The sequence below is a fragment of the Colobus angolensis genome, unplaced genomic scaffold (genome assembly GCF_000951035.1).
Source record: "Colobus angolensis palliatus isolate OR3802 unplaced genomic scaffold, Cang.pa_1.0 Scaffold48, whole genome shotgun sequence".
In the NCBI taxonomy this organism is placed as follows: Eukaryota; Metazoa; Chordata; class Mammalia; order Primates; family Cercopithecidae; genus Colobus; species Colobus angolensis.
Genome location: NW_012118265.1, coordinates 12,866,752 through 12,890,953, shown reverse-complemented (window position 1 = coordinate 12,890,953; position 24,202 = coordinate 12,866,752). Strand labels below are relative to the sequence as shown.

Genomic DNA, 24,202 nt, shown 5'->3' with positions numbered 1-24,202 from the left:
GCCAGTGATTGAGAGCAAGGATTCTGGAGGCAACAAAACCTGGGTTTATTTCCCATTCTCACCACTCTCTAGCTGAGTATACATGGAGTTGCTGAAACCTCTCTGAGTCTGTTTTTCCTCATCTGTGAAATGGAAATAATAATGCCTATATCAAAAGGCTATAATCAGAATTTGATGAGGAGTGTCTGTGAGTGTTCAACAGTACAGGGTACATTATAAATGTTTACTTTTATATCTGTTCAATTTCATCTCTTCTTTTTGCTTTATCTTAGCTCAATTTTGTCCCATTCTGTAGTGTTAATTTGAATGTTCAGTCTATTAGTCTTAGTGTTAGCTTTGTACTTTTCACAAATTTTGTGCCTGCCTTCTATAAATGTCCCTGATTAAAAGACTAAGACAGGTCAGAGTTAAGTTTCAAGCCCTCAGACATACCACCAGAAACATCTTCCAGGCATCGTATTACTCTGTTAAGCAGTAGAGCTTGCGTATCATTGCTCAACTAGTCATACATTTATCTACCTATATCTCAAATGAGCCACCTTTCTGGGCTCTGACCACAATGATAACAAGAAACTGTCCAATTTGCTTATTTTTACCAGAAAGATTTTTTTTGTACTCAAGCTTTCCAACCATGCAAATGATTTAACTTAAACTTTTTACTTACTTTTCAAGTAAATATTTTCCATCATTAACTTGTTCTAGAGGATTCTGCGATCTTTTCAGTTCTTCCTGTGAAAAAGAAAAGATATATCTTACAAATTATCACCAGCTACTTCTGAGCAATACTATTCAAGCATACTTGTTAGCAAAATTGATACAACACAACATTAAGAGTTCTGGACTGCACTTTGGGAGGCCGAGGTGGGCGGATCACAAGGTCAGGAGATCGAGACCATCCTGGCTAACATGGTGAAACCCCGTCTCTACTAAATATACAAAAAATTAGACAAGCGTGGTGGCAGGCACCTGTAGTCCCAGCTACTCGGGGGCTGAGGCAGGAGAATGGTGTGAACACAGGAGGCGGAGTTTGCAGTGAGCCGAGATCATGCCCCTACACTCCAGCCTGGGTGACAGAGCGAGACTCTGTCTCAAAAAAAAAAAAAAAAAAAAAAAAGAGTTCTGGACTTTGTGATGGTTAAGTGTTTAAACACACAAAAATACAGCATGATCCTTGATCAAATTAGCATATTGTCACTCAAATTGTGTGATTTTTTTTTTTACTCACTAAAGATAATGTTTCCTATTATTTTTTTTTCAGAGTTTCGATATGTTTACATAGATCCACCCACACTCTTTCCAAATTCACTTTCTCAACAGTAATGTCATTGCTGGTTGCTGGGTAAGAGACACTAATGACTGCATGCTGCATTTGGCCATTCAGCAACCATCCTCTCTTGTCTCTTAGTAACTCTTGGCAACCTCTTCTCCATAGCCCACATGCTCAGACACACACACACACACACACCTTCCGTGAATTCCAGGCATTTGTTGTCTCTGTAATCTCATTTCTCTGACCACAGAGGTGTGACAGGATTTGACCCACATTCCTGGTAAGACTCCCTTCTTCAGTCTTATGGCAGGATTTAAGGAAGACTCACAGAACTCTGTTCCTGGGAAGACCACCATTCCCTGAGGCCACACTACGTACCATACCATTCACCACACCTCTTACCCCCTACCAGAAACTGTCAAAGTGACCAGTCCCAAGGGGAAGCCGCAGTTAGAAATAATTATTCAATTACATCCAAAAGACCATCAGGACTAGTCTCTCTACATGCTTATAACCCACCAGACACCCAAGTCACCTAGATCACCTCTCCCACTACGCAATGTCTTAAACCCATACCGCATTCCAGAATGTGGCCTAATCACTCACCTCTCCCCAGTCCTTCCAACCTTTCCAATGGGTCCTTTACTTCTGTCATCAGCAAAATCCTGTATCTCCCCAACTTCTTTGAATATGCCCTTAATTATGTTGTTCTAACTAAACTATGCCTCACTGTTCTGGGACAGCTGAGTTTTTGTTAGAGTAAGAAGAGCAAATAATTGTTCAGAAAAGAGGTCTAGTATATAGAGGATTTTGCATATGAAAAAGCTGGCTGAGTACCTGAGCACACCCTCTCCCCTGCAGTCCTCTTAAGAGGTGGCCATTTCTTCCCCACATGCTACATACTACATGGTGTGGAGGTCAGTTGGGACCCTCTTTGCTCCTCAGATCTTTGCCACTCTTACAAAACCTCTGGAAACATGCCAGCTGCCAGTCTCAGTCATCTGTCCTCTTCTCTATCTGTCTTAACTCCTCAGGGGATCTCAGCCGGTCTCACAGCTTCTATTTTATATTTGTACCTGACCTCTTCTCTGACTTCACTCTTCTGCATTCACCCTGCCTACTTGACAGTTCCATGTACGTGTTTGACAAGCATCTCAAGCTCAAAAGCAAAATGTTGATATCCCTGCTTATACCCTCCTACCTAAACCTCCTTCTTCACTGCTTCTTCCTCATTTTAGCAAATGGCATCACTATTCACCAAGCTATGAAGAGTTAAACCTAAGAACAAGACTTTACTCATTTCTTCCTCTCACCATCTATAGTCAATCAATGAGCTACTCTTAGTGACCCCACTTTCAAAATATATTTGGGACTTGGCCACCTCTCAGTCTGGTCTAAGCCAACCATGGTAATCTTCTAATTATTGCCCTGCTTCCTATGTTAGGCTGCATCAGTCACTTCTTACATCAACTTGAGTGGTCTTGTAGTACCTGGGTTTTCTTTTGTAATTGGAGTATAATTTACAAAGTATGAAACGCACCTTATAAGTATACAATACAGTGAGTTTTATCAAATGCTTCCATTGGTAGAGCCACAGCCAAAACAATATATAGAACATTTATCATCCCCAGGAAGTTCCTTTGTGCCCCTTTACAATCAATTTTCCTATCCCAAAGGCACCCCTGTTTGGATTTCTATCTGTGTAGATTAGTTTTGCCTGTTCTAGACTTTTGTATAAATTTATCTATTGTGTCCAGCTTAATTAACTCAACATCGTATTTTGACATTTGTCCATGCTGTCCGTTGCATATATCAGTAGCTCATTTCTTTTTATTGCTGAGTAGTTTTCTATTGTATACATACACAATAATCCATTCTCCTGTTAATGGGCATTCTAATTGCTTTCATATCCATATGGCCTAGTATGAATAAAGCTGCTATGATCTTTGTTGTGCAAATCTGTTTGTACAAGTCTGCTGTGCAAGTGTGTTTGTGGATGTGTTTTCATTTTTCTTCAGTAAATATCTAGGAATGAAATTGCTACCTCATGAGGTAAATACATGTTTAACTTTTATTTTTATTTATTTATTTATTTTTGAGATGGAGTCTCGCTCTGTTGCCCAGGCTGGAGTGCAGTGGCGCAATCGTGGCTCACTGCAAGCTCCGCCTCCCAGGTTCAAGCCATTCTCCTGCCTCAGCCTCCTGAGTAGCTGGGACTACAGGCACCCACTACCACACCCACCTAATTTTTGCTATTTTTAGTGGAGACAAGATTTCACCATGTTAGCCAGGATGGTCTTGATCTCTTGACCTCGTGATCCGCCTGCCTCAGCCTCCCAAAGTGCTGGGATTACTGGCATGAGCCACCGCACCCGGTCACACTAATTTTAAAGAAACTTCCAAAGTTTTCTAAAGTGATTGTACTATTTTATATTCCAACCAGTAATGTAGGAGAAGTCTAGCTGCTGTACATTCCCACCAACGTTCAATGTCAGTCTTTTTCACTTTATTCTCCTGGATCTGTGGTATCTTATTGTGACTTCAACCTGCATTTCTCTGATAACTAATAATGTTGAGTATTTTTTGCACGTGTTTTTAACTGAGTTATATGCCTTATTTTTCAAGCAGTAGAAGTTCTTTATATATTATAGGGTACAACTCTTTTGTCAGATGCATGTGTTGCTAATATTTCTTCCCAATCAATATATTTTGACAAACAAATCTTTTCATTTTGATTTATTTTATTTGTGTTATTTAGTATTTTCTGCATCCTAAGAAATATTTTCCTGCCCCAATATTGCAAATATAGTCCCCTATATTTTCTCTTGGAAAATGTATAGTTCATTTACATTTAGGGGTACAGTAAATTAATTTTTGTGTATGGTGTGTGGTAAGAATTGAGATCAATTTTTCTCCATATGAATATGAGCATAAGACTACTAAATGGGGCTTCTGTATAAACTATTGTTTTTCTGATACCAAAAAAAAAAAAAAACAGTTAGCTGGCCTGTGGCTTTTAATGTTTGGTCTTCCTTCTTCTTCCTGCCGAGATCATAGTAATGAAATCCAGAGTGCAAAAGCTATTGTGCCTATAAGGAGGAAAACCACACATTAAAGTTAATAAAATAGAAAGACAGAAGGTGTGTGGGACCCTGATGAAACCATGAAGCTGCTACTTCAACTCTGATCTACCATCATCTGAACATACTTGTCATGCAAGAAGACCAACCTGCTAATTTATTGATTCATCATAGTTAAACAAATGTAGATAAGTGATATTTTCCTCTTCATAATTCAGTGGTTTTCCATCACTTTTGGAATAAAATCCAAACTCATCACCATGGCCTATAGAACCCTACGTAATACAAACCCCCACCTATCTCTCTGACTTCATTTCCTACCACCCTCTATACATACAACTCACACTGATCTAGCCATACTGGTCTTGGGGTGTTTCAGAAACAGCCACGGTTGCTCCCTTTTAGATCATTTATCTTTGCTGTTCCTCGTACAGAGAACATTAATTCTGTGCACAATTACAATCAACATTACCCTCACATGGCTTCCTCACTTCATCCAGGTGTTTGCTCAAATATTGCCTTCTCAAAAAAGCCTTCCTTGATTGAACTCTCTAAAACATCACCCATTACTTATTGTATATTTACCGTGCTTTATGTTCTTATTCACTTCTTCATGATCTTCATCACTTCATAATATATTTGTGTTTCATTGCCTCCATTCACTAGATTCAAGTGGATCACTTGAAGTCTAGAGTTCAAGACCAGCCTGGCCAACATGGTGAAACCCCATCTCTACTAAAAAATACAAAAAAAATGCCAGGTGTAGTGGTGCATTCCTGTTGTGCTGGACCTTGGCCTCCCAAAGTGCTGGGATTACAGGCGTGAGCCATGGTGCCTGGCCGTGAATTACTTTTTATGTATGTTGTGGTGAGGTAGGGATTGAGATCTATTATACAGGGTGTATATAAAACACTGTCTATTTTGCTACTGGACCTCTTTTTATATAATGGAATGAAAGAGAAATACAATTTAGAATTTAGTAGTAGGGTATATTTGCCCCTTTTGATGTAATAGTACACTACTTTTCATCAACAATAACAACTTAAAAGTCTTAATGAAGTCATTTGTTTTGCTTTGGCTGGTAGAAGCTTAAGCAAAACTAAATATTTAATTGCTACAAGGATTCTTTTTAGGCAGTTAGAACGATTATTCCTCACCTCTTTAACTACCTGATTTATAAACATCTTTATATTTGTTTTAACTCTGTTATTACATTTGTAATATTTATAGTAAGTGAAAGAGTAATTATAATAGGTAGAAAGAGAGAGATGATAGATAGATTATCCTTTGCAATATTTAACATGACATTTTATTTTCAGTATAAAACTTACTCTTTAGCCCTCTCGACTCTGGTTCCATATTCTAAGAATAAGCCTCCACATTTATCCTCTATTTTCCCCTACACCTCCTACCTAATTTTTTAAAATCATATCACACCTCACCTTCAATGACATAAGTAACAAATCGAGGTCATATATTGTCATGTGTTGCTTAATAACAGGGATATGTCCTGAGAAATTTGTCATTAGGAGATTTCATCATTGTGTGAACATCAGAGAGTAGGCTTACACAAACCTAGATGGTATAGCCTACTACACACCTGGGTGATGTGATACAGCCTATTGCTCCTGGGTTACAAACCTATAAAGCATATGTTACTGTAAGAAAATTATAACACAATGGTAAATATTTGTATATCTAAACATATCCAAATCTAGAAAAAGTACAGTAAAAATATTGTATTGCAACCTTCGTAATGTTTTGTTGTTATGGGTTGTATATGTGATCAGTATTGACCAAAGGTCATTATGCGGTGCAGGACTGGAAATGATCAGACTTGAAGCTGCTTTGATATAGCAAGGAAATAGTTTGAATGAGAAATCTTAACTATTCTTAAAAACCAAAGATGAATTTTTATGTTGTAATTTTTTCCCCCCCTGCATCATGATTAGAAAGGGGATGGAGCTACTGCCAGTCCTGCCACTTTCTTCTCCAAGATGTGGCTGTGGCATGCTTTCTTCTATTCTTTTTTCTCTGGGGACTTAGCAGGCATAAAGAAAAGCCTTTTTGCAATTTGTGCCAGCCACTCTCCTTTCCTTGGATATTTCATTGCAGAAAGCTTGCTGGGTGGGGAGGGCTTTGATGCAGTACTTTATTCAATATCTGACTATCCCCATTCTAGGAAATCATATTAAACATAAGGTCAATGACTAACAAGAGCTTTCTGAGCAGCTGCTCTGCTGACAATTTGGAGGATTGATTTCATCATTTGGTTATTTAAGCTAACTATACAAAAACACTTCAATTCAATTGGCCTGGAAGTTCCAAACCATGTCCTCATTTTCTCAGAGATGGATAAGCAAGTCAAATTACTCCACAGATCTTCACTCAGAGTTTAATCCTTTGAGAAAGCTTTGTTTTATTTTACTATTAAAAGCATATACAAATAGATCTATCCCATCATTTGTTTCTCTTACTAGTCTCATTTGTCTCTGATTTTATATCTGGCAATACCATTTTCTTACTAGAAACCAATGCCATTTTTCTACTAGCTCCCTATTGCTGTCAGGATAGATTCCAAACTCCTCAGCCAAGGTCTGTGTGACAGGGCCCAGCCCGCCTCTCCCCACTCCACCTCATTGGCCCCTACACACACTTCTTCTCTGAGCCCGGTCAAATGATTCATCACAAAATCCCAGAAATCACATGCCCACTGGACATTTCAGTGAAGCATGCCTCTAACTCTTCTACTGATGCACACCATTCTTCTTTCAGGAAGACCCCAATTTTCCGCTCCTCCAAACAGATATTTCTAACCCAACAAGAAAGTTGGGTACCCCACCCTCCTTCCTCTGCAACCTCTGGTGATCTCTATTTTTAGTATTTACTCTTTACCTGCCTCCCCCACTCAGCTCTTCAAGGTCAGGGATGGTAACTTATTCACTTTGATGTGCCTGTTCCCAAAATGAGTTATTGAAAAGGTGCTTGATATTATCTGTTGAATAAATGAATGTGTTATTCTGACTAACATGAAAAGAAACTTTAGTAGCTTAATGGTCCAAAAAATCCCAAGTAATTTTATATCCTCTGCTGATCATTATCTGCCTGTCAGATACAGTCTTTACTCTTCTCCATTCTTTGCTGTGGCCTGAGAGGCTCATAATTTTGGACTTTATCTATTAGGCCCTTTATTCTATGGCCTTGGGGAATGTTTGAGCAGAGGCAGGCACTGGCATGAGCCCAGAGGATAGCAGAAGAAAGAAGTTGGAATATTTTTTCTCTTTGTTCTCCTCTCTTGCTGGAGCATAGGTTGGACATAACTAATGGCCATAGTTTCCACAGAGTGGCCTTTCCCACAGGATAGTGCATATTTCCATAACTGCTCCATTTTCTCATCCCTCAAAGACCTACCCTTCCTTCCTCTCCCTTCCTTTTCCCCCTCCAACTACTGATAACCCCAGATGCTTCCTTCTTCCTTGTGGCTTCTCCTCTACTCTGCCACATCTATGTGAACAGTCACTTCATTAAACTCTCAGTTGCCCTTTTACATGAGCTGTCCCTGAATCCAGGTTGATATGCTTCAAGAATCCTAAGTTTCTTTTGTTTGTCCTGTTTTTGCAATTCTTTTTCTATAAACCAATAAACTTAGCTAATCACATTAATTAATCATATTATTTACCAGAAGAACCTGTGTGTTTGATGACTAATCTTTATAGGAGAAGCTGTCACTACTCAAGGACCTGAACCCAGCTTTCTGGTTCAGTTTGACTCACCAAATAACAGGACAATTTCTACTATGCTCTATTTACTTCTTTTCTTTTAAATGTAGGCTAGACCTCTCTACAAAATACAAGCTAAATTATTCAAGTACAATCCAGACACACAGCATTCCAGAATCCTTAATCCCATTTCTCCAAATGAAGTCTGTGTTATGAGTGGCAAAGGAATCTAGGCTACTTTGTTATGGTGAAAAATTGTTGCCTACTTTCCAGGCTTCCCAGTGCTGTAAAAGTTGTTCTAAAGTAACTTGGGTGTGAACCGTTAGAATGAATGGTGGATATTGAATTTTATCCTTTTGTGTCTGGCTTTACCCTCCTGTCTCAATCCTGGAGGTTTTTCTTCTGTCACAGACAGTGGAATAGCTAAGACGTTAGACAAGCCCATCTCTGTGGCTGCTTAGTCAGCTTCTTGACCTGCCCAATAATAAAACACTGTTCTGGTTTGTTTTTTGTTTTTCCTCCTTTTTCAATCTCTACCACTTCCATTGTCTAAACAAGCAGTGTATGTTCTTTGGACAGGTTTAAAATAAGAAATCCAATCAAAATTGCTTTTTCTCTAAAGTACACTTGTTCACTTGTTTCTAAATGCCAACCTTTTAACTTTTCTGACTTACATCATGACCATTTAATCCTAGCATATCCCAGAGCATTTAAGTTAACTTAAAATGTGAAACCAATCTGCAATTTACTTCACTGTGTAGCTATGGGTGACAAAACCTGTGCCACTTGCATAAATCAGGTTTTTTTCGTATTGGAAATAATTATATATTAACCTAAGGGCAACTATTTAACAAAAATTAAAAACCAGAATCACTTTTGATGCTTTTGACTATTCAATAATTTCATTATATATTACCAGGCTTCCTCACCCGCTCCCCTCCATCTGTTTTTTAATGGAAGTGTAATAAGGGCACTAAAAAAGGGGTTACTAATGTTTGCATAATTTGGAAAAGTAGAAGACATAAAATCTATAGTAATTTTAGCTCTGCATCATTAAACATGAAATATTGATTATTGCTCTTTGCAACAGAATTTATGAAGCTAGCTAGGCTGCTGTGTTCACATTAAGTGATTCTGACGCTTTGCCCTCGGACCTCAGTGGCTGTAAATGATGCTCCTTGGTGACAGCTGGGAGGCTGGAATTCTGATCCACAGCCTTAAGAGATACATTTCCCAGATTAGACCAGGAATGACCCAGCCGCACAGCCCAACTTCAGAAAATTAAATTGGAGGGAGTCCAAACCTCTGTTGAAATAACTGTGTGAATTACAGTGCTTCCACAGGCCTTGTTATAATGTAAATGTGCTTTACAATTTACTGCCATTTCCCTTCTATCCCTGCTGTGAATATGGGCATTAATAGTCATCTCATATATTTAAAGGTAAAAAGGCATCAAAAATAAAAATGCAAGATTCATGTATTCTCCCTTTGGAAAGCAAGGACTAAATTCCTTGTTTTTCTTTTGCCATTTGTTTGCAAAAGGAGTATACATTTTGTTTATATATTATGCATTAATATTTTCTATGGCTGGCAAACCTGCAAATTTCACAAAGGGAAGTTACCTTGCAGCTAAACACGAATTTCTTTGGGAGGAAAAAAATTGCAAATAGGACATCAACAGCTCATTTAAAGGATTCATTCAGTTAAGTTATGGGCACATGAAGCATACATGAGGTAGTAGACTTAAAAAGAGATTTGCCTGTTTCTAAAACTTTAAGGACATTTTGAATGTCCAGTGAGATTCAGAGGGACTGTGATCTTACAACAGTAATGACTGAGTGAGATAGTCCTGTGCCTTACTACACTTGCTGACAGTGGACTTATTATTAATATTAGCTGCCTCATATATTGTAAACTTAGAAACTTAGAAACATAAGATATGCCTATGAAAATTGAAAATTGTTGTGATAGCTCATTCTTTATTCTTGTTTGACCAACCAGGTTACGTTCATAAACATTAGGACATAAAAGCTTTTGCCTGCCACGTATGAAAATGTCAAACACTCAATCTAAGTGGAAACATAGTAAGTACAAATCTAATTTTAACTGGTTAAGTCATTGTCCCTGGTAACCTTGAATCTGAGATAATTTCAGTCTCTGAGATCCTCCAAGAGGATCTGGAAGGGTACACTTACAGCCAGATCATTCAAGCCAGCTCTTTGCCCTAATCTGAATAAGCACCAGCAAACTGCAATCCACCCGCACTGGATCCAGGATTGTTCAGACAGGATAAACCAGCCCAGTGCTATTTTGGAAAATAACCTTCAGGCTTCAATATCCCTCTCTCCTTTCCATAGGTAGTACATGGTCTCAAAACTTTTGCTGGTTTTAGATCATGACATTCAAAAACTATCATTATAGAATGAAGAACCAGCTCCTTACAAAATGTCTAAGCACTTCCATTAAATCTAGGATACAAGAAATTGAAACACTACTAGTAAAATTTTGTAAGTGGTCTCTTTGCTCAATGTTAATTCAGCTTAACAGCAGGACAACTATAAAAATTCAACTGAGATCAAAATATAGGTATAGGCACAAGGGTGTAGATATTTTTACATTTCATATGTTTCTGCTTTCTGAGAAAATTATCCTAGAGACCATGCTTCAAGATGAGAACACAAGTACAAATAAGCACAGAAGCCAATAAATAAACACCCTCTCAGAATGCAGACAGAACAACAAATGTGGATACGTGAATCCATACACCAACTCTGGGTTTCTTGCACCAAAGGACAAAAACAAAGTGCAAGCAATCAGAACAACATGTAACTCCCAAATTGTTTATACCTGATTCTGGAATGCATTTTGTTGTAGTGTAGCAAACACCATCCAGATTAGACTTTTTTGCTTAGCCGGGTTAGAAAATGAGTTTGCATTTCCTATGCATTTACCAAGTGATGTTGTGAGGAAGCAATCCAAATGCATGCTGGGAAGAGCTCCCAAAATGCCCTGCAGCCCCTCATACTGATCTATCTCCCCCTTTCTATCGCCTCCACTATCACCCTTGTTCAGGGCCTTGATTCTTCTCTCTGGGACTATTTCATTGTGCTTCCTAATTGCTTTTCTTTAAGTATATATTCAACTACTTAAAACATTATTATTATTATTATTATTAGTGTAGAGACAGGGTTGTACAGGCTGGTCTCAATCTCCTGGCCTCAAGCAATCTTTTTGCTTTGGCCTCCCAAAGTGCTGGGATTACAGACATGAATCACTGTGCCTGGCCCATCTCCAATAATTTAACTCTTCTGCTCATAAACCCTACTGCTAACTTAAACAAAAACAATCTTCAGAATTAAAAACATTCTTAACTCCCTAGCCACAGGATTGGTTCTCTTATACCTTCTGAAATTCTTCAAAATTCATTTGAAATGTGATTCTATACATTTTAGTATTTCCTTCTGCAACTAATTCTATGTCATTTCTTTGAACTATTTTTATTACTACTAACATTAATTGACTTTTACTAGGCTCCAGGCATGTTGCATGAATTATCTCTTAAAAATTATCACTGAAGCCTTATAAAAATAGAAAAAGATGCCATTATTATTCTCATTTCTTGGATAAGAAAACATACTTAGGAGATTAAGTAACTCGTCCAAGGTCTTATAGCGGAAATGAGGTGCCAATATAATAAGCAGTCTGATCCCAGAATCTAAACTGTGTCATCCGCACTCTTTTCCCATGAATGACTTGGGACTTACACCAGTGTGAGTAGCAGCAGTATCTCACCCATGGTATTTGTAAAGAAGTTGTAATGTTCTGCAAAGTGCTCAGATTTATCATTTAAATTAGATGTGTCACCTAATTACTATCTGATCTTAGAAAGCAACTCCTTCCCTTTAGATCTCAGTTTCATCATATGTAAGATGATGATGGCAAAGCCTACTACACAGTACTATGTGGGGATTAACTAAAATAACATATTTAAAAGTGTTTTGTGTACTCTAAAGTACTGATCATCCATAGAGAGATTCCTTAAGTGTCACACCGAAGATAGCAATTACGTCTTACTTGTCTTTTCATTCCTGTGGTACCCAGCTTGGCTCCATTCCTGTGTAATCTTGGGTGTTGTGACTCAGTTTTATCATCTGTAAAATGGGGACACTAGTTGAACCAAATTTCAAAGCTTGATTAAAAATTCAGTCTTGCACCAGGCAAATAGCAGGTGCTCGATGACATTAGTCATTGTAACTATCATATAGATTTTTATTATTATGTATCTCAGTCTCTTCAAAACACGGATGTTAACCTAAGTATCTTCTCTTGGTTCACTCTCAACCCATTTCCCATTAGTTACCCAGTTTTGCCAAATGGCCTCTGGAACACTACCTATTTGTACCGTCCTTATTTGAAGACTTATTACCTGCCAGAAGGAGAAACCTGAAATGCCGAACTCATCAGGACAGTCAACTCCTTGGAATCTTTCTTGACACCCCCCAATGCCCCCCAACCTAGCAGACAGAGCCTAAGCCCCTGGACCTGGCAGAACTTCATACCAAGTTCTGTGTGACATGCCCTCTCTTTCCATTCCCAACCTACTTAATTCTCTTGGAACATAAACATGTCATCAAAACCCAGAATAAGATCATGAACTCAAAAATTTGGGATGAATCAGTCCAGATGTGGGTTTAAATAACTCAATAAGAGAATCTTTTAAAGAAGAAAGAAAAGGGTAGAATATATTGCAGTGTCTATATTATCATTAAATAGCACAGCATTACCTCAATTATCTGGAGAGCAGTCCCTAGGAGAGCACTATATATTGGAACAAATCTCTCTACCTGGATATTAAGTCCTACCTATCTCAGAAGATCCGTCACACAGCTCTCAGCCAAACCCCACCTATTTGACCTGAAAGTTTTCATTTAAAGCCCTCTTTAGGAATGATTCTTTCCCACACATTAATAGTGGGAGACTTTAACACCCCACAACAATCTTGTTGTCATTATTAGATCAACAAGACAGAAAATTAACAAGTATGTTCAGGACTTGATCTCAGCTCTGGACCAAGCAGACCTAACAGACAGAGCTAACAGAGCTCTCCACCGCAAATCAACACAATATACATTCTTCTCAGCACCACATAGCACCTACTCTAAAACTGACCACATAATTGGAAGTAAAACACTCCTCAGCAAATGCAAAAGAATGGAAATCATAACAAACAGTCTCTCAGACCACAGTGCAATCAAATTAGAACTCAGGATTAAGAAACTCACTCAATGAGCTGAGATCACACCACTGCACTCCAGTCTGGGTGACACAGTGAGACATTCCATTTCAAAAAAAAAAAAAAAGAAAGAAAGAAACTCTCTCAAAACCACACAACTACATGGAAACTGAACAACTTGCTCCTGAATGACTACTGGGTAAATAAGGAAATTAAGGCAGAAATAAATGAGAACAAAGACACAACATACCAGAATCTCTGGGACACAGCTAAAGCAGTATTTAGAGGGAAATTTATAGCACTAAATGCCCACAGGAGAAACCAGGAAAGATCTAAAATCAACACCCTAACATCACAATTAAAACAACAAGAAAAGCGAGAGCAAACAAACTCAAAAGCTAGCAGAAGACAAGAAATAAATAAGATCAGAGCAGAACTGAAGGAGTTAGAGACACAAAAAAATCCTTCAAAAAAATCAGTGAATCCAGGAGCTGGTTTTTTGAAAAGATCAACAAAATAGATAAACTGCTAGCTAGACTAATAAAGAAGAAAAGAGAGAAGAATCAAATAGACACAATAAAAATGATAAAGGGGATATTACCACTGATTCCACAGAAATACAAGCTACCATCAAAGAATATTATAAACACCTCTACGCAAATAAACTAGAAAATCTTGAAGAAATGAATAAATTCCTGGACACATACACCCTCCCAAGACTAAATCAGGAAGAAGTCGCATCCCTGAATAGACCAATAACAAGTTCTGAAATTGAGGCAGTAATTAATAGCCTATCAATCAATAAAAGCCCAGGACCAGACAGATTTACAGCCGAATTCTGTCAGAGGTACAAAGAGGAGCTGGTACCATTTCTTCTGAAACTATTCCAAACAAATAGAAAAAGAGGGACTCCTCCCTAACTCATTTTATGAGGCCAGCACCATCCTGATACCAAAACCTGGCAAAGACACAACAAAAAAAAGAAAGTTTCAGGCCAATATTCCTGATGAACATCGACGCAAAAATCCGCAAAAATCCTCAATAAAATACTGGCAAACTGAATCCAGCAGCACATCAAAAGGAACGATTCTTAAACAAGCTTAATTTTATTATTTCCTAGCTTGCAGGAAATAAAAGAATTCATAAGAATGTGATTATCAGAAAACATGAATGAGATAAGGTGATCACAGACTAGATGTGGGGGAAGAAACAAGAAACTGAAAACCAGATCCTAAACTATATTTTCACTGAAGACATATATAAAGGTTTCTACTGCCTGGAATATCGTCTCCTCTTGAAATTTCTGGAAGTTTCCTCATTTGATGTAAGCTTTCACTCCCCAGACTCTTACAGCTGGATGTGGCTATGCTGGGTATAACCTTTATGTTGCCCATATACGATGTCTGATCCTCCTTACTATAGCCTAAATGTTGGGAGCAGAATCTTTTTTCCCATTAATTCTAAATATCTTTCTAACTTACAAACCCTAGTTTGGCCAACTGGGGCGTGCAAGCTACAAACTAGGGGTATGTGGAGCTTGTGGTCAGGCATACATCTTCCCAGAATATCAAGTTTACTCCATGAACAGCGAAAGCATGATTTCAAAACGTAGTACAAAGTTTGAATTAATTTTAGAGCTAAAACAGGAGGCCTCAAATAATATTTAGGTTTGAATATGGCTATTTTTCCTACACACCCCCAATAATAATACACACAGTCGCTATTTTCTGCCTTTGAGATTTCTAGGTAGAGAATTTGACAAACACTACCCTAGAGAAGACAGAAAGTGAGCATCATGTGTTTTTAAAATTAATATGGCTAGAAAATATGTAATAGTGTGAGTTCTATTAACAATGGATAAAGTTTTTTAAAAAGTATTTGTGAAGGTAGCATTCTTCTTTTAAATGCCATAGGCCTTTATTATATTTCCTCATTGCTTGTCAGGGAGGAAGGTGAAATCCATGTATGTCTAATGCCTTCTTTCTATGTGAGATTGTACAAAGCAGGCATCACTGTACTTAGGGAAGGGAAAGTTCATTTCTACACTTGATTGCTTATCAGACCCAGTAGATGCTGGGTTTTCGGAGCTTGTATTATGATCTCCTGGATACATCAAGTATCATAAATTTTAGCATTCAGCATAATTCTTAAGTGCACACAGCAATAACTTAAGTGTTAAGAGGAATATCCAATAGATATTCATTAAAAATATCAAAAAATGGCCGGGCGTGGTAGCTCAAGCCTGTAATCCCAGCACTTTGGGAGGCCGAGACGGGTGGATCACGAGGTCAGGAGATCGAGACCATCCTGGCTAACACGGTGAAACCCCATCTCTACTATAAAATACAAAAAACTAGCTGGGTGAGGTGGCGGGCACCTGTAGTCCCAGCTACTCTGGAGGCTGAGGCAGGAGAATGGCGTAAACCCGGGAGGCGGAGCTTGCAATGAGCTGAGATCCGGCCACTGCACTCCAGCCCGGGTGACAGAGCGAGACTCCCTCTCAAAAAAAAAAAAAAAAATCAAAAAAGACACATATTCATTGTGTATGTTCATTGCCATGCTATTCACAATAGAAATGACATGGAATTAACCTAGCTGCCCATCAGTGACAGATTGGATAAAGAAAATGTGGTGTATACACATTATGGAATACTATACAGCCATAAAAAAGAATGAAATCATGTCCTTTGCAGAAACCTAGATGGAGTTGAGGCCATAATCCTAAGAGAATTAATGCAGGAATAGAAAACCAAACACTGCATGTTCTCACTTGTAAGTGGGAGCTAAACATTAAGCATACCTGGACATAAATAGGTACAATAGACACTGCAGATTATAAGAGGGTGGAGGGAAGGAGGCAAGGGACATGGGATGAAAAAGTACCTGTTGGGTACTATGCTTACTACCTGGGTCCAATATACCCATGTAACAATCCTACACATGCACACCCTGTATCTAAAAGCTGAATTTTTTAAAAAAATAACAAAACTGTGGTTGAGGTGGCAAGCAACTTTAACCCGGAAAAAGGAAAAGAAAAAAAGGAGGAGGGAGAGGAGGAGGGGAAGGGAGAGGAGGAAGGAGAAGAGGAGAGGGAGGAGAGGGAGGAGGAGGAAACTGTGGAGTTGAGTAGAAGCCACAACACAGAAAGCATGACATTGAAAACAGAAGTTGAGAAAGAATATGAAAAAAAGGGGCACAAGCAAGAAAACTTTTAGTCATTTAATCATTGTTCCATTCATTGTTTAACAAAAACGTAATCAAGTGTTAGACACTGTGCTACGGATGGGTCTACGATGGCAGTGGAAGGGGAAGCTAATAAGAAGACACAGCCCCTATCTTCCTGCAGCCTGAAAGGCCCAATATAACCAGAGAGAAGAAAAGGAGTTGTTGAAGACTGTTTCTATGCAAAAACCGACTTAAACATTTTGACATTCAGGACAGAATGAGATCAAATAAGCCTAACTGTTGTATGTATGACAAAGGAGCTTGAAAAAGCTCCATTCTAGAGAGGGCCAAGATAAGGCTAAGAGTGGACCCATGGGCTCACTGCTGGGGAATTGCTCCTTATTGGCCGAATGAAATGGCATGCCTGTGTGCAGAATGTGGAAAGAGTGATGGAAATGCCACCAAAGTTAAAATGTAAAATTCCAGGGTGTGGATTAGAGGCTTATTCAGTAAAAATGACATTCACTGTCAGAGACAGAGACAAGGCAGGCAGACAGATAAGAAAACAAAAGACAGTGTGGCCAAATCTACTTTGTCATGTGATGAGGCTATAACAGCATTGTGGATTAGAGGATCCATTTACCCCCTGCATATTATAATCTATTAACAACAATTGAGTACCTCATCATGTCTAGTAACATCAAAGGTAGATTGTGCAGAAGATTAAGTCTTTCTTCTATAGATTTATCCATTCTAAACCACACATTAATTTTCTTATACAGATACCAACACCAAAGGGAAAATACTAGGTTTATGTAAACAGACCATCACTTTTTAAAGTCAACAAGAAATTCCCAATGACTTTATTCTGCTCATTGTGAAATTCCCCATTAGTGCACCATTATGTTTCATAATCTTAGTGATTGCCCCAAATTGCTTCATAACAAGTGGGTGAACAACACTGATAAGGAGAGGTATTTTATTCTAAACTGAGATATGTCAGGACTGGTATGTTTTTCTTCAGACAGTTACAGCAGCATGTTCAGAAAGAATGCCTACATCCCAAAGAGGAAATTAAATCTCAGCTGAGCTTTCTGCTATTAAAACTACTATTACATCTTTTAGACATGTAATCTCCATGTGCTCAAGATATTGACACAATTGTTATCTAAAAACCAAGTGGAAATAACCAGGGGGAAAATACTTGGTTTTCTAAAGGTAGAGAATGAGGAGGGAAAGAGATGGAGTAAGAAATTATTGGAACAGAACATGGAATGGAGTCTCTACTATTCAGAATTGCCTAGAATCATAGTGCTAACCCCGCAGTACACAGCTCACTAAAGCTCTCATCCCCAGCCTGATGACTACTCTTCTCTCTTCTCCCTATTTATATTAAATTGTCTTGCAGACCGTTCTTTACCCCGCTCTCTTCAATGCAAAATTGTCATGCTTAATATCTGTAAAGTCTTCAAATTGAGGATTGCATCCTGTATTCTCTGCAACATCCATGTTCTCACCTGTATTGGAAAGGCTTTTCTGAAAATGCATTCCTTCTTCGATAAAACATTTACAACATAGTCTTTTCGTAAAGGTTCTCCTTTGCTATGTAGATCTCTGGAATAATCCTCTTTGAGGAATGTTCTAGCCAAAATTAGCAAGGGAAACCTGATGCATACAATAGGCTCCGTCTAGCTAATATTTGTTGAGAGTCCATTCCAGACCTGGCTATTTTCTGCCATCAGCAGCTTTGAAGTTCTGAGGTGTGGAGACAGTCATTGAATCCATAGTGTCACATTTGGAGTCCATTATAATAACTTCCAGTATTTACCCAGATGTAACTTGAACGAAGCCAAATGCATTCTTGGATATCCCCTTAAGGGAAATAATCTTGATATTTTACCCTACCATCCCCTACATAAAACAATAAAGATGCTTACTCGAGGTAAACAGGTCTCAAAAATATCAATATAAGTAGTTACAAGCTTTGATAGACCTTGGAATCCAATTATCTACAGTTTCATGGTGGCTAAATAATTTATGATAATTGCAAATTCATAAGATTATAATTTGCCATAGCCAAACCTATGAATTTCCTGATATCTTTAAAAACATGCATTCTCAAGGTGAAACATGGCATTTTCTGTGTTCGTTGCTACCAAAATTATCTAATTATAACAATTTAGAAAGCATCCCATTACTTAAACCTGGATCATTTGGAGGTTTTCCCTGTTAATGCAAAGACATAAACCTAAGAGCATTGCACCATCTCATTAAGCCTCCTGATTTCAGCAGCTGTCTGGTATTAGCTGAAAGCAATCTACCGTGTGTGCTGAAACGGCGTCCTGTTCACCTCTGCTCCACAAACAAAAGCAAATTTAGAGAATGTACACATACATGCACATGGATACAACACACACAATACAACATACAACACTTACATAAAACACGTATAGCTTGGTAAGTCATAAGGTAAACTCCTGTGACCATCACCCAAGTCAAAAAATAGAACTTTGCCAAATATGTCACAAGCCCTTTCATATGCCCTATCCTGATTACACTTGCCTCCCTTTCTCCAGAACTAATCAGAATCACAACTTACAAAGCAACCACTTTCTTACATTTCTCCATACTTTTCTCACCCAACTGGGCATCCTGAAATGTTATTATTTAGTCTTACCCATTTCTAAAACTTTTTATTTAAAATTATAGATTTGCAGAAGTTCCAGAAATTTACAGGATGGTCCCACACACCTTTTACTCCTCCTTCCCCAATATTAGCATCTTGCATAACTGTAGTTGTGATATAATTAGAAATATATATTTGGTCTCTTCCCGTGGTTCCTGACACAGAGCTCCTAAAACCCTCATTGTTTCCTGAGTGATAGGGGTGATAAGAGCATCTTTCATTATAATATTTGGTCTTAGTTCCTGGCTCCATACATAAGAACTTCTAAGATGCTTGGAATCTTCACAGTGATGAGTGTGTCTTTCAGTATTCTAATGAGATGACTGGCACCAGGGGCCCTACATAGCTTCAAGATGAGGGCTGGTTGCCAGAGGAACCAACCATGTGAGTAGAGGATTAAAACTTTCAGCCCCACCCCCAACCTCTGGAGAGGGAGAGGGACTGGATATTGAGTTCAATCACCAGTGGTCAATAACTTAATCCATCATGCCTAGATAATGGAACCTCCATAAAACCCCTAAAAAATGGCATGTGAAGGGCTGGTGAACACTTGGAGGTGCCTGGAGGGTGGCATGCCTGGATAGGACATGGTAGCTCCACATCCCTTCCCACATACCTTGCCCTATGCATTTCTTCTATTTGGCTATTTCTGAATTGTGTTCTTTATAGTAAACCAATCATGAATTCTGTGAGCTGTTACAGCAAATATCAAACATGAGGAGGGAATTGTGGGAATCCCCGGTTTGTGGCTGGTCAGGCAGAAGTAGAGATGGCAACTTGGAATTTATGAATGGCATCTGAAGTTGGGGTAGTGTTGGACTGAGCCCTCCAACTTGTGGTATCTATCGCTAACACTAGGTAAATAGCAGTAGAATTGAATTGACTACACCCAGTCAGTGAATTGAATGAACCCAGTTGCTGTCTACAGAGAATTGGAGAATTTCTTGGTGGTGGAAAAAACATCATATTTGGTGTCAGAAGTGTTGTGACTAAGAGACAAGTTTTTTTCTTTAATAGTATACCATGAAATCCATGAAATTGACATTGATGCGATTCACAAAGTATATTTAAATTTTACTAATTATATATTCACTCATTTGTGTGTGTTTATAATGCTATGAAATTTACATCACATACATAGCTTTGGCTAACAACTACTACAATCAAGATATGTAACTGTTCCATTACCACAAGGCTCCTCTGCTCCCCCTTTATAGCCATAACTGCCCCTCCTTTCCCAAATCCTTACATCTAGTAAATATACTCTTTTTTTCCATCTCTATGATTTCATTATTTTAAGAATATTCAAGTGAATTTATACATCATGTAACCTTTTGAGGGTGACTCTTTTCCACATAACATAATTTTCTGGAGGTCCATTCACTTCATGTGTATGAACAGCACCTTTTTTATTGCTGAGTCGTATTCCATGGTATGGATGTGTCACAGTTTGCTTGATCATTCAACCATTGAAGAACATTTAGGTTGTTTCCAATTTTTAGCTATTATAATAAAGCTTCTATCAATAGATATAGTTTTATTATAAATCTATCAGGTACATATTTTTGTTTGAACACAACTTCCTATTTTTCGAGATAAATGCCAAATTTTATGGGTTATATGTTTTAATTTTAGAATAAATTATTAAAATGTTTTCTAGAGTGACTTTACCTATTTTTTTTCCCACGAGCAATACATGGGCTATCCTGTTTCTCTGCATCCTTGCCAGTGTTTTGTGTTTACCATTTAAAAAAGAATTTGTTATATATTTAATTCTCCCTTTATCTTTCTTTTCCTTATAATTTGTTTGCTGAAGAACTCAAGCAGGTTGACCTGTAGAGTTTCCCGGTCTGGATTTTACTGAGTGTATGCTCATGGTGAAGTTAAACAAGAAACTAAGTTCAAAAGCTTGATTAGATTCTACTTTGATCTTTTTGCGGGGGCATTAGCTGGTAGTGTATACTTCCATCAGGAAGTTCATAGTGATCTACTGATCTTATATCTCTGTTGATAGCAGCTTTTGAAGCTCAGTACCTAAATCCATTAATTTATGCCAGATTGAAAAACGGTTCTATGTTAATTATATGATTATATTACATGAAACAAATTTATAAAAAAACTTTTCTTATCTACTGTTTGCTTACTCAGTAGTATATTCACACAGAAGAAGGACAAATCTTACTTTCTTTTACCAATTTTCAGGATGAAGTGGTTCTTTGTTATTCTGCAAAGGTGGCCAGTTCTCTTTTTAACATCACTAGGAGTTCATGAAAGCAAACAAATTTGATAGTTTTATCTTATTAAATATTGGGTATTTCTAATTACTATTATTTCTCCTATTACTATAACTCAAATTGTTCTACTTTGGGGCAGTGGGAGCCTCTCCAAATTGTCTCCTGAGTTCCTTTGACACAACCCTTGCAGCCTCAGCTAACTTTGTGGCTATTTGCTCTGACAAAATGGTCCAGGCTTATATACTTCCTGTCACATACCCAGAGCCAGCCATTTCTTTTTTGTTTTTTTGTTGTTGTTTTGTTTTGTTTTTAGTGGGAAATGATATTTTAATATTATAATCTGGGGTGTATAAGTGATTATTACAGGTTGAACATCCATTATCTGAAATGCTTGGGACCAGAAATGCTTTTAATTTCTGATTTTTTAAATTTTAGAATATTTGCACATACATAATGAGCTATCTTGGGGATGGGACTCACATCTAAACACAAATTCGTTTGTGTTTCATATACACCTTATGTACATAGCCTGAGGTACTTTTATACAATATTTTAAATAACTTTGTGCACTCATCACATGAAGCGTAGAATTTTCCACTTGTGGCATCATGTTGGTGCTCAGAAAGTTTTGAATTCTGAAGCATTTTGAATTTTGGATTTTCAGATTACAGATACTCAACATGTATTACTGCACTAGTCATTATTTCTAAGACTTTTTGGTAGACAGAGCTGGAACATATATGGTAAAATGCCTCATGGGTGCATTCTGATATTTCTAATTCAATTTCAGGACAGCAGGGTTTTAACTAAACCATTTTTTACGGCATGTCTGTATCTCCATCTTCCAAACCATGTATCTCAAAGATACATGAGTTGATAGAATTAGAATATTACTTACATATTCTGCAAGTATGTCATACACTTACACATGTAACATTACTAATACTGCTACCACTGACTGTGATTAATAAAAACAGTCACATTTTTACATATGTTATACTCCTTTTTATCCCCCATTTCTTCAAATAGTTTTATTATGTCTATATCATTGCATATGGCCACTATTATATCGTTTCCTTTTTGACACTTATTTCATCTGAACTTTTTAGTGAGTATATATTGAACACTAGCCATCACTTCATAGGCTCACATCTCTCTCGTCATTTTGGTTGTCTGAAGCTTAGTCTCTAACAAATTCCTCAAGGACTCTTAGAAGCAAAATCCCTAAAGTTCTTAGATGTTTATAATAATTTGTGCTCTCTATACTTGGAAGTTTTGTTTTCAAGTATATAAAATCTTTGGCAAACATGTTCTTTCCTTGAGTAGTATAAATATGTTGCTCCATTTTCTTCTGGCATAATGAAAATTTGATGATAATCTAACTTTTCCCCCTAAGTCACATGTACTTTTTGCACAGGTTTCTAGTGGGTATTTTTCTTTTTCTTTCGAGTTGAATAACTTTACTAGAATATGTCTTAGCATTTATTATTCTGGGTTGGTAATCTCAGGTACATAGCAAGGTCACTGTTTATAGATAATTTTTTATTGTATAAACTTAAGATGTACAATATGAACTTTTGATTTACATATCCATAGTGAAATGATTACTATAGGTAAGCAATTTAATATATGCATTCTTCCATACTCTTTGCTTTTGCTTTTTTATTTTTATGGCAAGAGTACCTAAAACCTAGTCTCTTAGCAAATTTTCAAAATACAAGTATAGTCCTCTTGCTGTACATTAGATCTCTAGACCTATTTATCCTACATAACTGCAAGTTTGTAACCTTTGATCTTTATCTGTCAATTTCCTCCCTCTCTCCACCCCTGGTAACCAGCATTCTATTCTGTTTCTATGAATTTGACTTTTTTTTTATTCCACATAGAAGTGACATTTGCAATATTTTTCTTTCTGTGCCTGGCATATTTCACTTAGCATGATATCCTCCAGGTTCATCCATAGTGTCACAAATGGCAATATCTGCTTCTTTTTAAAGGCTGAATAATATTTCATGTGTGTGTGTATAACACACACAATTTCTTTATCCATTCATCCATTGACACTTGTTTCTGTATCTTGGCTACTGTGAATAATGCTGCAAGGAACATGGGAGTGCAAATGTCTTTGAGGCACTGATTTCATTTACTTTTGATATCTACTCAGAAGAGGGATTGCTGGATCACACAGGAGTTCTATTTCGATCATTTTTTATTTCAGGAAAGTTTCTTGCATCATAATTTTAGTATTTGGTTCCCTTGCTTTGACTTTTTTCTATAGGGATTGAATATGTTGGATCTTCCTGGCATGTTTTTCAATATTAGTCAGATTCTCTCAAATCTTTGTTTTATCTTTGTTTTTTAGTTTAATTTTTTTTTTCTTTTTTAACCTTTTATTTCTCTTAAAGCACTATCTGTGTGTTTATTCACTCTTGTGTGTCTTCCAGTTTACTGCTCAATTCTAATAATTTTTTTTCTTTTCTTTTTTTTTTTATTCTTTCTTGGTTCTACCATTTCCCTGGCAGAGAGGCTGACTCTAGGTTAAGCCCACCATATTGGAAAAGAGTGGATGGTGTTAAAACTGCTTTTTAAAACTGCACTAGTAAGGCTTAAGGGGTTGAGAGAGCCGGGCCTTTTCTTTTAACTTGGAAGAATTTGGACCAAGGGGGAAAATGTAGAAGGCTGACAGGTGATCCATATTCACATCTCCAAGATGTCTCTGAGATGTTGAGCAGAATATTATGTGCTTTTAAAGCACTAGTGTTTGCCTCTACTTAAAGAAAATTGTAGTAATTTATAATGACTTTATTCTCTGCAG

The 24,202-nt window shown here is 37.5% G+C and overlaps 1 protein-coding gene across 1 annotated transcript in view; it reads right to left on the bottom strand.

Moving 5' to 3' along the window:
- LOC105523974 (schwannomin-interacting protein 1) overlaps positions 1–24,202 on the bottom strand; it is an 833,968-nt gene that overhangs the window by 665,497 nt on the left and 144,269 nt on the right. The window contains exon 2 of the mRNA XM_011959051.1: positions 665–729. Coding sequence (XP_011814441.1) covers positions 665–729 — 65 coding nt within the window. The remainder of the gene's footprint in view (positions 1–664; positions 730–24,202) is intronic.